The sequence below is a fragment of the Telmatherina bonti genome, assembly GCF_933228915.1.
Source record: "Telmatherina bonti genome assembly, chromosome: 7".
NCBI lineage: Eukaryota > Metazoa > Chordata > Actinopteri > Atheriniformes > Telmatherinidae > Telmatherina > Telmatherina bonti.
Window position 1 is genome coordinate 35,183,484 of NC_136625.1, and position 14,928 is coordinate 35,198,411.

Below are 14,928 nucleotides of genomic sequence, written 5' to 3' on the forward strand. Positions count from 1 at the left end.
TACTTATCAAATATCTACATAATACTATATTGAAACATTAAGTCTGGCTGTAAACTGAGTACACTTTTGGTTTGAACTTAGCTCATTTTCCAGTTTGGCTTTTAAACAATTGTATGTTGGGTTAACTCCCTACAGACCAGACCGTCTGACCAAACGTGATGCTGTTAGTTATTGTGGCTCTGGCTTAGCCTTACAAGATTTTTCCAGGATTATTGAAGTTGATATTATGTTTTATAAGTTTTGTCAATGGAGGACTTACAAGACCATGCAGTATCTTCAATATTAAACAGAAAGTTTCAATCCTAACATATCTGCAGTATCTTCTCAGCTATTCATTGAATAATCAATTAACATGAGTAAATGTACCCAATCACCAACTTAGGTACCATTTTTCTAAGTGATGCTTTTACATCTGTTGACTCTCTCACTGCAGAATTTAGAAATCCTGATATAAAAATGTAACATTTTCTGTGAAAAACTCTGTTGCATCTATAATATTGCAATGTTTAATCTCGACGTCTGCATTTGTTTCAACCAAACAATCAGGTTCAGCGCTGCGTCCAGCCCCTGCAGTGGGAGACAGTTTTTCAGCATTAAATAATTAAGTCCTCAGTCAGTCCCAGGCATTATCAGACGGTTTCTCCAGTCAGCTGATGGTTTGCCTTGATGGGACTGTAAACTCAGGCTAAACTAATTCCATCAAACATGTAAAACCTTCGCCTTCGACAAAACCACTGGAAAAACATGTATTTAGCCACCATCTTTCAGACAAAGTCATCCTATCTAACATCAAACTTCATCTGGTGATGCTTTGTGAATAAACCTTCTGTCAGAGGCTTTGCTGTCATGTAGTCATCATAGATATACTGTTATGTCCCCTGGAAGGTGTGCAACCTCATATCCAGACTGGAGACATGACATTGCATGATGTTAGAGGTGTATTTATTTCAATCACAACTTGTAGGAAGGAAAACGGAAGGGGAAGAAAAGGACATTTGGTTGTGCCAAATCAATGAAAACAATAAACAAAGCAAGGACTAAATCAGGAAACTACTCTGTAAACGGAAAACAAACACAAGAAACTTCCTAACTATCTCATCTACAAACAGCTGTACCAGAACAAATACAGTGGGTGACAACAACCTCCTACCTAGAGTGTCTATACAGACTACGTGCAGATGATGTAAAGGGCACCCCAAATTCACTTTCCAGAAAGGAGGTTCAATCATCTCTAAATATCTTTACGAGTTAAGAACCAGACCATCCCCACTGACAAAAAGCTGGATGTTTTACACAGTTGGAAGGAGAGAAGTTTATTTCAGCAGAAGGCAACTCAGTATGGTATATGTAAATAAATAAATACTTCTGCTGCTCAGTAGCAATAAGCATCATGGAGGAAAGCAGCTGCCTGAGTGTATGTGGACGTTTGAATCCACTTGTCAACTGATCAAATATTTCCCTTTATTAAAACTGTAACACTTTAGGGTGAAATTTTGGTGAAAAGAATAAAATCTTTGTTTCCGTTAGATTAAGTCTGGAGAAAACATGCACACAGGAAACTGAAAGTTAAGTTGAAATTAATATTTTATTCACGTCATATACTGTATTAGATCATGATTGAACAGATCATGATGGATTTGATCTACAGATGAAATGGTTGTTTCTACATGTAGCACTTTAAACCTAAGAAATGCTGTTTTAACCCCTCCAGTACATGTTCTCCCACCCAATAATCTGACTTAACAGGCCTACAGTATTTCAGATAGTACCCTTCGTCTAACCGAGAATCCAATCACAGCAGAAAACTGGCTGCTGGAAGTCTAGTCACAACTCAGATTTTGCCACATTTGGTTGTTTAAAATACACGGAAGTAGAATGATCTCCTTCATCCTAGGAGGAGGAAGAGGACGGTGAGGAGACAGCGTCTGCTGGGATCTAAAAAGACTGGCAGTAGATTTCTACCATTTCGCGTCATAAATCACAATTTCAGACATGAGTGAGGACTTTCCTGATGACTCCAGATACCTCGTCCTTCTCATGTGCTCTGCATTACCAATGTTATGAAGAAAAGTCCTGTTTTTCAAAAAGTATCACATGCTGTGACGTCATGCATAATCAGTGTGCTGAGTCGGATGTTTGTGGCTGAAGAATCAGAAAAACCGCAAAACGGTGATGACTGATAAGCCACTGATAAAGAAATTACACTCCCACATATGTTTGAGTTCTGAAAGGTCTTCCCCTTCATGTAAATAATTGTGTATTTATTCAGCTTCTGAATCTCTGGAGCTGTGTTGCTATGGGCAACCCATGTCTGACAGCTGCTTCAGGAGACAGGTAGAAATGTTGGGTGTTGTGCTGAATCTGCCAAATGGATTGATTTCTTAGAATTAAATGACTAATTAAAGATTTTGGAAATCAGTGCTTGTAAGGCAGCTGGGCTATACTTGTACCTGGATAAAGAGCCATGACATCTAAAATCTCTATATTGGTCTTGTTTATTCATATTGTAATGAGGACTGTAACTAGTTTATATATGGATTAGTAATCACTTCAGGGTGTCGGGCCAAGACAGCAATTATTATGTCCAGATGAGTTCAGATGAATAAGAGAATGTCCAGGTTCAGGATTTGACGTTGAACTTGTCCTTTATTTACAGATGGACATTATGATTAGAGAGGTTGATTCAGTTGAAGGTATGAATGTATCAGTATGAGTGTGGTTTCCCTACACAGAGAATAAAAGAAATACAGACTTATTAATAATGCTGGTCTACAATTACATTTCTTATGGTCAGTACAACTAAAAGTGTCCAGTATTTGTCAGCTTCTTGATTAAGACAAGTGGTTTGTAGTAATTAGGTAATGTGTCACTTGCACTCTAATGTGTCATCTGTGCTCAACTCATCTTTCTGCCCATTGTGACCATACATCCGTCCATCTATCCATTTTCTTAGTCTAGTTCAGGGTAGCGGGAGAGCTGGAGTCTATCCCAGCAATCATTGGCCAAAAGGTAGGTACACCCTGGACAGGTCACCAGTCCATCACAAGGCCCCTTTGTCATAATTTATGTGTATTTTGGTATGTTTTTAGAGAGCTTGCAAACACATATCCCAAAAGAGCAAACAGAGCAGTACCACCAGAAATTGTGGTGGCAGTGTTGTTTGTTACAGTTCATGTGTAGAAAGGAAAAAAGAAGAAGATTGAGCCACGATGTGTTTAATGATCACCGCTTTGTACTTTACATCTCCTGAGTACTTTCTTTCTGTTATCATTGAAATAATTTCCTCCACCGTTGCCATGTTTGTTATATTCCTACTGAAATTGACACGAGAACTCAGGTGTAGCCCTGCGATGGACTGGCGAGCTGTTCAGGGTGTACCCTGCCTTTCGCCCAAAGACTGCTGGGATAGGCTCCAGCTTCTCCAGCAACAAAAAGAATGAATGAACTTAATTGTGAACGCTAAACTCTACACTGCCCTCTAGTGGTTTTTTCGCCTAATAACTATGCCAACATGAAGCTGGCATGGGGTGTATGTGGGCAGTCATGTTTAACAAAATCAGAAGTGCACATATCTACTGTACTTATGTATGGAAAGTGAGCAAAATCAGGCCATTAGGAAAGACAATTCTGTGCATGTTTCACATAGTGTTTTGCTTCCCCACTCTCTCAAACATCCATCCATTTTTTTAACCACTTAGTCCAATTAAGAGTAGCGGGGAAGCTGGAGCCTATCCCAGCAATCATTGTATGAGTGACAGGTACACCCTGGACTGGTCACCAGTCCATCACAAAGCCTCTCTGACATCATTTTACATGCAACTTTCTGTTGCTTTGTCTTCTCCCCACAGAGCAAATTTGATACAACCGGCTTCCTCTCCATCTCCATCTCGTCTTGATGCTCGAGAAGTCTCATCAAAGTCTCTGCCTTCCCCTGAGTTACCTGAGTTTGTCTCCTATTCTTTCCTTTCATTAATTCCACACCAACATGATGCTCCGTGCTCTATATTTTCTCTTTTTTTTCCCAAGTAAAGAAGGAGGGGTATATGTACAGGTACTAATTAAATTACTCTCAAAATATGACAGAACTGTACAAACACCGTGCTCTGCAATGCATGGAGGTCCTGGCCTGCAATGCACACTGGGCCCATCTGTTATGTGAATCTCCAAGTATTTCAAAGAGTGCCTGCTTTTAGGGTTGTTCACAGTTAGCAAAAGAACAGAGTCCAAATTATCCAAAACTATATAAATCTGATTCTTTATAACATCAGTGTATGTTACATGTTATTTTAAGTACTGCAGAGCCACATGAAGCAGAGGAAAATTTCTGTTTTTGTGAGCAAAGGATGTGAAATAAACCAAATACCTGGAATAATATGTGAGCTGAACACATTGTGTCACAAACTAGAGGGTGAAATTAGTTAGATGACAAAATGTGTCTGTGTAACAGCCGCAGGTTTCAACAGTTGTAGCTCAGGGAGACTAAAAACGAAACACAACTGTCCTGTGAACAAGTCGCAGTGCAGCAAGAGGCAAAACAAAAACAGGGACGATTGCAAGGCTGTTCCATGACATGCATGGCCATTTCTCTTCTCCTTTCATTCCTTCTCCATAAGCAGATCACCTAAAGGATTCTTTCATCTTTAAATGTCCATTTGTGTTGATTTGACCCTCGACTTGAGAATCAAAACTGTCAACTACAGTCGCACAACTCACCATCAATATTATGTAATTAATCCACCTGGATGGACGGGTCTATGTTTAATTATTTGTTTTGTTTCAATCATTTTACATGGAATACCACATGTGACCCTACAACCAAATCTTTATGAGTCAATTACAGTTCATTTGGAAGCCTTTTGTGGTAGTATTGACTTTAACGGTATCAGTGAACTCCAGAGGTAAATCTCCTCCCCCTCCGTGCAGCCTTCTTGTACCAAACCCCTGAAAGGTTAGGGGAAATTGCCACATATCTCACCTATAATTAATCACACCAACTATTTTGCACTGAAGTGTTCTAACCTCCCCCTGATAAGAAGGACCACACAGGACCCAGAGCCAGTCCTTGGGTAAATGACTGCAGCAACGCTGTAAACAGACACATACATTCACAAACACACACAGAGTGTTTCTGCCAGCTGTTAGTGTCTTCAGTCCAAACACATAAAGACGCATCATTTCCTTCAATGCCACTCTAGATTGCCTGATTCAGCTGGAGAAATAATGTTACTTTAAATTCATGCGTAACCATGAGAGTAATTCAAGCAAGGAAAATACCCACAGTAACAAAAGTTTGTACCACAGAAGGCACATACAGTTTAATCATAGTTGTATCGCCTGTGCTTAACACTATTAAAACCTTGTGTCAGAGGAGAGAGCAGAGGAGTATCTTTAGATTTGTTAAGCAGGTCTGCCCATGCAATGAAAGGAAGAGCTGGATCAGGTGATCACAGTATGAGCTGTAATGCTGTCTTCCAAACACACATACCTCCAAAAGTTCAAGCCAGTACACCTACTCCTCACAGACACTGCACAAATGTGATGAAACCCTATTGATGAAAGAAAACAGTATCATCCAGAAGACCAGAGGAATTATCTCCCAGCCACACTGCCACAAAGTAAAGCTAAAAGAGCCAAAAAACTGTTAAGAAAATTAGACTAGTGAGGGCAAGCTTTGGACCCAAGAGGAAGAAACTTTCTTTCCAGACGGAGCCACCGATGGCTGTTTATTGGATAACTTCCTGCTTAATTTCTATGTTTTCACAAGTTGCCTGGCAGAGGTCTGAGCAGTGAATCCTCCAGTGCGTGTGAGGTGCTAATAGCTGTAATTCATATCCACAGCAGCCTGCAGTCACTAAGGAGGTCACAGGACTTTTGTAGCCTTGCTGGTATCATCTTAGTCTGGATTTGTGTAAATTTAACCTGTAATATCTTTGCAGATTTGTGGAGAAGGTCAGAGAATGGAAGTACTCAGGAAGATTATAATAAATGTGGGTTCATTGAACTTCCATGAAGAGACCTTTATGGTTCTCAGTCTAGCTGAAGAGCAGATAGATAGATAGATAGATAGATAGATAGATAGATAGATAGATAGATAGATAGATAGATAGATAGATAGATAGATAGATAGATAGATAGATAGATAGATAGATAGATAGATAGATAGATAGATAGAGATTGATTGATTGATGGACAGATAGATAGATAGATAGATAGATAGATAGATAGATAGATAGATAGATAGATAGATAGATAGATAGATAGATAGATAGATAGATAGATAGATTGATTGATTGATGGACAGATAGATAGATAGATAGATAGATAGATAGATAGATAGATAGATAGATAGATAGATTGATGGACAGATAGATAGATAGATAGATAGATAGATAGATAGATAGATGGATAGATAGATAGATAGATGTGGTTTTAGCATTTATTTTCTCTTTGTATGGTTGCCAGATGAGAATTTCCGTATAGATATGCAACAGGAAGAGCTCTCTGGATGTCATCAGTGGGTCAAACAGCGCCATCCTGTGGTGAGACTACGTAGTTACAGTTGTACAGTGTCAGGTAATGATATCCAGATCATTAAGCACTGAAATGCTGTCTTGCACAATTATTTTATTACTTATTTTTATTATTCATAAAAACAACTGACTTGATCTTAATGATCAAATCCAACTTTTTCTAAACTGTCGCTTTGACGTCAATTAGAGCGGAAACAAAAACATGTCCATGTTTCCACCCGGACGGCCTTTAATGCAGCACCCAGGTCAGCCTGCAACACAGCGAGCCATGCAGCTGGAACAGCTGACTGTTTAACAGTCTGATGGAGAAGAAGGAAACATGTCTTCATCTGCAGATGGAGCAGAAGTTTCACCTGCAAACTGGATCCTGCTGCATCCTGTGGTGAGTGGACAAGTCTGTCCTCTGGTAGAGACAAGTCTGTCCTCTGGTAGAGACACGTCTGTCTTCTGGTAGAGAGACACGTCTGTCCTCTGGTAGAGACACGTCTGTCTTCTGGTAGAGACAAGTCTGTCTTCTGGTAGAGAGACACGTCTGTCCTCTGGTAGAGAGACACGTCTGTCCTCTGGTAGAGACACGTCTGTCTTCTGGTAGAGACAAGTCTGTCTTCTGGTAGAGAGACACGTCTGTCCTCTGGTAGAGAGACACGTCTGTCCTCTGGTAGAGACAAGTCTGTCCTCTGGTAGAGACACGTCTGTCTTCTGGTAGAGAGACACGTCTGTCCTCTGGTAGAGACACGTCTGTCTTCTGGTAGAGACAAGTCTGTCTTCTGGTAGAGAGACACGTCTGTCCTCTGGTAGAGACAAGTCTGTCTTCTGGTAGAGACACGTCTGTCCTCTGGTAGAGACACGTCTGTCTTCTGGTAGAGACACGTCTGTCCTCTGGTAGAGACAAGTCTGTCTTCTGGTAGAGACACGTCTGTCCTCTGGTAGAGAGACACGTCTGTCCTCTGGTAGAGACACGTCTGTCTTCTGGTAGAGACACGTCTGTCTTCTGGTAGAGACAAGTCTGTCCTCTGGTAGAGACACGTCTGTCTTCTGGTAGAGACAAGTCTGTCTTCTGGTAGAGACACGTCTGTCCTCTGGTAGAGAGACACGTCTGTCCTCTGGTAGAGACAAGTCTGTCTTCTGGTAGAGACACGTCTGTCTTCTGGTAGAGAGACACGTCTGTCCTCTGGTAGAGAGACACGTCTGTCCTCTGGTAGAGACAAGTCTGTCTTCTGGTAGAGACACGTCTGTCCTCTGGTAGAGAGACACGTCTGTCCTCTGGTAGAGAGACACGTCTGTCCTCTGGTAGAGAGACACGTCTGTCTTCTGGTAGAGACAAGTCTGTCTTCTGGTAGAGAGACACGTCTGTCCTCTGGTAGAGACAAGTCTGTCTTCTGGTAGAGACACGTCTGTCCTCTGGTAGAGAGACACGTCTGTCTTCTGGTAGAGACAAGTCTGTCTTCTGGTAGCGACACGTCTGTCCTCTGGTAGAGAGACACGTCTGTCCTCTGGTAGAGACAAGTCTGTCTTCTGGTAGAGACACGTCTGTCTTCTGGTAGAGACACGTCTGTCCTCTGGTAGAGAAACACGTCTGTCCTCTGGTAGAGACAAGTCTGTCTTCTGGTAGAGACAAGTCTGTCTTCTGGTAGAGAGACACGTCTGTCCTCTGGTAGAGACAAGTCTGTCTTCTGGTAGAGACAAGTCTGTCTTCTGGTAGAGAGACACGTCTGTCTTCTGGTAGAGACACGTCTGTCTTCTGGTAGAGACACGTCTGTCCTCTGGTAGAGAGACACGTCTGTCTTCTGGTAGAGACAAGTCTGTCTTCTGATAGAGAGACACGTCTGTCCTCTGGTAGAGAGACACGTCTGTCTTCTGGTAGAGACAAGTCTGTCCTCTGGTAGAGAGACACGTCTGTCTTCTGGTAGAGACACGTCTGTCTTCTGGTAGAGACAAGTCTGTCTTCTGGTAGAGAGACACGTCTGTCCTCTGGTAGAGACAAGTCTGTCTTCTGGTAGAGACAAGTCTGTCTTCTGGTAGAGAGACACGTCTGTCTTCTGGTAGAGACACGTCTGTCTTCTGGTAGAGACACGTCTCACATCTGTCTTCTGGTAGAGACATGTCTGTCCTCTGGTAGAGACACGTCTGTCCTCTGGTAGAGACACGTCTGTCTTCTGGTAGAGAGACACGTCTGTCCTCTGGTAGAGACACGTCTGTCTTCTGGTAGAGACACGTCTCACATCTGTCTTCTGGTAGAGACACGTCTGTCTTCTGGTAGAGACACGTCTGTCCTCTGGTAGAGACACGTCTGTCCTCTGGTAAAGACACGTCTGTCTTCTGGTAGAGAGACACGTCTGTCTTCTGGTAGAGACACGTCTGTCTTCTGGTAGAGACAAGTCTGTCCTCTGGTAGAGACACGTCTGTCCTCTGGTAGAGACACGTCTGTCCTCTGGTAGAGACACGTCTGTCTTCTGGTAGAGAGACACGTCTGTCCTCTGGTAGAGACACGTCTGTCCTCTGGTAGAGACACATCTGTCTTCTGGTAGAGAGACACGTCTGTCTTCTGGTAGAGATACGTCTGTCCTCTGGTAGAGACACGTCTGCCTTCTGGTAGAGACACGTCTGTCCTCTGGTAGAGACACGTCTGTCTTCTGGTAGAGACACGTCTGTCCTCTGGTAGAGACACGTCTGTCCTCTGGTAGAGACACGTCTGTCTTCTGGTAGAGACACGTCTCACATCTGTCTTCTGGTAGAGACACGTCTGTCTTCTGGTAGAGACATGTCTGTCTTCTGACCGAGCTTCTTTCTTTTTCTCTTTATCTTTCTCTTTTATCCCCCCCATAACAGTGTTGCATCATTAACATGTATGTCTCCTGTCTCAGCAGGTCTCCCTGGCTGGGAGTAGCACTTCCTTTTGTCTGTTGTCGTCTTTCTGTCCTCTTCCCCCCACACAGCAGAGGCAGATGGCTGCCTGTCCTGAGCCGGGTTCTGCCGGAGGTTTCCTTCCTGTTAAAAGGGAGTTTTTTCCTTCCCACTGTCGCCAGTGTGCTTGCTCAGGATGGGAGGTTGAGTTGGTTTCCTTATATAGGCTTTCATTATAGTTTCCCCTCTGTCTGTAAAGCGTCTTGAGATGGCATTGCCGTGATTTGACGCTATATAAATAAAGTTGAATTGAATTGAAATTCTGGTAGAGACACGTCTGTCCTCCTGTAGAGACAAGTCTGTCTTCTGGTAGAGACATGTCTGTCTTCTGGTAGAGACACGTCTCACATCTGTCTTCTGGTAGAGACACGTCTGTCTTCTGGTAGAGACATGTCTGTCCTCTGGTAGAGACACGTCTGTCTTCTGGTAGAGACACGTCTGTCTTCTGGTAGAGACACGTCTCACATCTGTCTTCTGGTAGAGACACGTCTGTCCTCTGGTAGAGACACGTCTCACATCTGTCTTCTGGTAGAGACACGTCTGTCCTCTGGTAGAGACACGTCTGTCTTCTGGTAGAGACACGTCTCACATCTGTCTTCTGGTAGAGACATGTCTGTCTTCTGACTGAGCTTCTTTTTTTTTCTCTTTATCTTTCTCTCCCCCCCCCATAACAGTGTTGCATCATTAACATGTATGTCTCCTGTCTCAGCAGGTCTCCCTGGCCGGGAGTAGCACTTCCTGTTGTCTGTTGTCGTCTTTCTGTCCTCTTCCCCCCACACAGCAGAGGCAGATGGCTGCATGTCTTGAGCCGGGTTCTGCCGGAGGTTTCCTTCCTGTTAAAAGGGAGTTTTTTCCTTCCCACTGTCGCCAGTGTGCTTGCTCAGGATGGGAGGTTGAGTTGGTTTCCTTATATAGGCTTTCATTATAGTTTCCCCTCTGTCTGTAAAGCGTCTTGAGATGGCATTGCCGTGATTTGACGCTATATAAATAAAGTTGAATTGAATTGAAATTCTGGTAGAGACACGTCTGTCCTCTGGTAGAGATACGTCTGTCCTCTGGTAGAGACACGTCTCACGTCTGTCTTCTGGTAGAGACAAGTCTGTCTTCTGGTAGAGATACGTCTGTCCTCTGGTAGAGACATGTCTGTCTTCTGGTAGAGACAAGTCTGTCTTCTGGTAGAGACACGTCTCACGTCTGTCTTCTGGTAGAGACACGTCTCACGTCTGTCTTCTGGTAGAGACAAGTCTGTCTTCTGGTAGAGACACATCTCACGTCTGTCCTCTCGTAGAGACATGTCTGTCTTCTGGTAGAGACACGTCTGTCTTCTGGTAGAGACAAGTCTGTCTTCTGGTATAGACACGTCTCACGTCTGTCTTCTGGTAGAGATACGTCTGTCCTCTGGAAGAGACACGTCTGTCTTCTGGTAGAGATACGTCTGTCCTCTGGTAGAGACACGTCTGTCTTCTGGTAGAGACACGTCTGTCCTCTGGTAGAGACATGTCTGTCCTCTGGTAGAGGCAAGTCTGTCTTCTGGTAGAGACACGTCTGTCCTCTGGTAGAGACACGTCTGTCCTCCTGTAGAGACACGTCTGTCTTCTGGTAGAGACACGTCTGTCCTCTGGTAGAGACAAGTCTGTCTTCTGGTAGAGACACGTCTCACGTCTGTCTTCTGGTAGAGACGTCTGTCTTCTTGTAGAGACACGTCTCACGTCTGTCTTCTGGTAGAGACACGTCTGTCCTCTGGTAGAGACACGTCTGTCCTCTGGCAGAGACATATGGACACTGTGGCTTTTCTGGTTTCATGGAGAAATGATGGAGAAAGGCCTCTGATTGGCTCATCTGTAGTATGAAGATTGAAAGATGTTTCGAGAATGATGGTGGGAGTTCTGTCTCAGGATGTCAGGAATAATCATGATAATAACAATGATGATAATATAATAATAATAATAATAATTATAATAGTCATGAATTTGTTTCATAAGACACTTTACTTTTGATACCAAACCTAAAAGTACCTCAGAGTAAAAAGCAGAATAAAAAGAAACAATAATAAACAGAAAATGAACAATTAGGAGCTTTTCTAACAAGAAAGTTTTTAGACCACGTGACCCAAACTGGTCGTCATCCTGTTGAGATGAAGAGGATGAGGGAGGATGGATGGATGGATGAGGAAGACGGCAGGATAGATGGGTTTGGGGTTTATGGACACCAAACTTTGCTGCAAATGGAGGGATGTCAAAGAGAACATGAGGGGGTGTGGGAGGTGAGGGAAAGGTGAGGCAGAGATGATGGATGGAAGGATGGAGGGAGGAAAGATGAACTGGTGAAAGGATGGAAGGATGAACTGATGAAAGGATGGAAGAATAAACTGGTGAAAGGATGGAAGGATGAACTGGTGAAAGGATGAAAAGATGAACTGGTGAAAGGATGGAAGGATGAACTGGTGAAAGGATGAAAAGATGAACTGGTGAAAGGATGGAAGGATGAACTGATGAAAGGATGAAAAGATGAACTGGTGAAAGGATGGAAGGATGAACTAATGAAAGGATGGAAAAATGAACTGGTGAAAGGATGGAAGGATGAACTGATGAAGGGATGAAAAGATGAACTGGTGAAAGGATGGAAGTATGAACTGGTGAAAGGATGAAAAGATGAACTGGTGAAAGGATGGAAAAATGAACTGGTGAAAGGATGAAAAGATGAACTGGTGAAAGGATGGAAGGATGAACTGATGAAAGGATGGAAGAATGAACTGGTGAAAGGATGGAAGGATGAACTGGTGAAAGGATGAAAAGATGAACTGGTGAAAGGATGGAAGGATGAACTGGTGAAAGGATGAAAAGATGAACTGGTGAAAGGATGGAAGGATGAACTGATGAAAGGATGAAAAGATGAACTGGTGAAAGGATGGAAGGATGAACTAATGAAAGGATGGAAAAATGAACTGGTGAAAGGATGGAAGGATGAAATGATGAAGGGATGAAAAGATGAACTGGTGAAAGGATGGAAGTATGAACTGGTGAAAGGATGAAAAGATGAACTGGTGAAAGGATGGAAAAATGAACTGGTGAAAGGATGAAAAGATGAACTGGTGAAAGGATGGAAGGATGAACTAATGAAAGGATGGAAAAATGAACTGGTGAAAGGATGGAAGGATGAACTGATGAAGGGATGAAAAGATGAACTGGTGAAAGGATGAAAAGATGAACTGGTGAAAGGATGGAAGGATGAACTAATGAAAGGATGGAAAAATGAACTGGTGAAAGGATGGAAGGATGAACTGATGAAGGGATGAAAAGATGAACTGGTGAAAGGATGGAAGTATGAACTGGTGAAAGGATGGAAGGATGAACTGATGAAAGGATGAAAAGATGAACTGGTGAAAGGATGAAAAGATGAACTGGTGAAAGGATGGAAGGATGAACTGGTGAAAGGATGGAAGGATGAACTGATGAAGGGATGAAAAGATGAACTGGTGAAAGGATGGAAGGATGAACTGGTGAAAGGATGAAAAGATGAACTGGTGAAAGGATGGAAAAATGAACTGGTGAAAGGATGGAAGGATGAACTGGTGAAAGGATGGAAAAATGAACTGGTGAAAGGATGGAAGGATGAAAAGATGAACTGGTGAAAGGATGGAAGGATGAACTGATGAAGGGATGAAAAGATGAACTGGTGAAAGGATGGAAGGATGAACTGGTGAAAGGATGAAAAGATGAACTGGTGAAAGGATGGAAGGATGAACTGATGAAAGGATGAAAAGATGAACTGGTGAAAGGATGGAAGGATGAACTGGTGAAAGGATGAAAAGATGAACTGGTGAAAGGATGGAAAAATGAACTGGTGAAAGGATGGAAGGATGAACTGGTGAAAGGATGGAAGGATGAACTGATGAAGGGATGAAAAGATGAACTGGTGAAAGGATGGAAGGATGAACTGGTGAAAGGATGAAAAGATGAACTGGTGAAAGGATGGAAGGATGAACTGATGAAAGGATGAAAAGATGAACTGGTGAAAGGATGGAAGGATGAACTGGTGAAAGGATGAAAAGATGAACTGGTGAAAGGATGGAAGGATGAACTGGTGAAAGGATGAAAAGATGAACTGGTGAAAGGATGGAAGGATGAACTGGTGAAAGGATGAAAAGATGAACTGGTGAAAGGATGGAAGGATGAACTGATAAAGGATGAAAAGATGAACTGATGGAAGGATGAACTGATGAAAGGATGGAAGGATGAACTGGTGAAAGAATGGAAGGATATATGAAAGAGTGAGGACAAACGGGTGAGTGGAGGAAGGATGGATAAGAAGATGAAGAACGGGAGATAGAGGGAAGAAGAGGAGGAGGAGAATGAACAGATGAAGGATGATGAATAGACGTGGGAATGAAAGGGTGAACGAATGAGAGGGTGAGGATGGATTAAGAAGGGAGACGGATGGGTGAGGGCAGAAGGAAGGAAGATGGAAAGATGACAACTTCCTGTTTTAGTACCAACAGATGAAGGACCTGGAGGTTGCCGACGGCGCCCAGCTTCACGCAGCGTTCCTGGTGTTCATGGATCTCTCTGAGGGTAAGCTTCATCTTCATCATCATCATCGTCGGGGTGATGTAAGGGGAGTGTCTTTAATAGATGAGAAGAACGTAGGAGATTCTGGCGTTTCCCGCAGTGCGTCGGTGGAAGGAGGTGTCGTGTGTGAGGAGTCCTGACCTCCACGCCGTTCTGCTGGAAGGGAGGGAGAAGGAGGGAGCGCCACTGCAGACCGTTCTTCCTCTTCCTGTTCACCGATCTCTGAGCCACAGAAGGTGATCCGACTTTTTCCTGGAAGGAAACTTTTCCCCGTCTTCTCTGTGACGTTCCTCCCTGTTTTCTGCCGCCGCAGCGTCCGCCGCGTGCTGGACCGAGGCGTTCCCATGCTGCTGTGCGCCGTGGCTCCAGACTCCACGCTGGTCTATCAGCGGATGACGGACGGGTTGGTGACGCCGGACCCTCCTGCGGGACCCTTTCAGGACGTGGGACGTCGGCAGCACCGCAAGAGACGGCAGCAGCACTGACAGGAGGATGGAGAGGAAAGAACCGGAAGATAGCTGGTTGATCCGACAGGCAGCATCTGGAAAAGCAGCGTCAACCAGTTACAAACTGAAAGGTTGTTGTTATTGTTTACAGACCAAAAAAAAATCCACAAACAATCAGATAATGACTCTTCTTTTTATAAACTTGTAGATTTGATAGATTTCTATTCATTTTTTTACGTTTGCTAATCTGCTACATTTTCTTAGCATCACTTCTTTTTTGTTGTAAATAAAAAGAATCTCATCTTTCACGTTTGTGTAGTTTGTTGTGAGTGTGTGTGTGTGGGGGGGGGGGGTGTTGGATCATGTACAGTTGTGCTCATATGCAGTGTGCGATTTATGAAAAAACCGGGGGGGGGGGGGGGGTTGTTAAAAAATCTTTCTTTGATAAAATAACTGGCAACATGTTATCTTTCATGCAGG

General features: G+C 43.3%; 1 protein-coding gene across 1 annotated transcript; it reads left to right on the plus strand.

The window, feature by feature from the left end:
* The first annotated feature begins 6,771 nt into the window (after positions 1-6,771).
* On the plus strand, positions 6,772-14,551 carry tsen15 (TSEN15 tRNA splicing endonuclease subunit). The gene is made up of 4 exons (XM_079243220.1): positions 6,772-6,912; positions 13,924-14,005; positions 14,103-14,238; positions 14,316-14,551. The coding sequence occupies exons 1-4, from the start codon at positions 6,850-6,852 to the stop codon at positions 14,485-14,487; spliced, it is 453 nt and encodes a 150-aa protein (XP_079099346.1). The 5' UTR covers positions 6,772-6,849; the 3' UTR covers positions 14,488-14,551.
* Positions 14,552-14,928: the final 377 nt, after the last annotated feature.

Coding starts and splice junctions, on each gene's coding strand:
- tsen15 (XM_079243220.1), top strand. CDS start 6,850: ATGTCTTCATCTGCAGATGGAGCAGAAGTTTCACCTGCAAACTGGATC. Junction 14,006..14,102: donor GTTCATGGATCTCTCTGAGG/GTAAGCTTCATC, acceptor CGTTTCCCGCAG/TGCGTCGGTGGAAGGAGGTG. Junction 14,239..14,315: donor CGATCTCTGAGCCACAGAAG/GTGATCCGACTT, acceptor CTGCCGCCGCAG/CGTCCGCCGCGTGCTGGACC.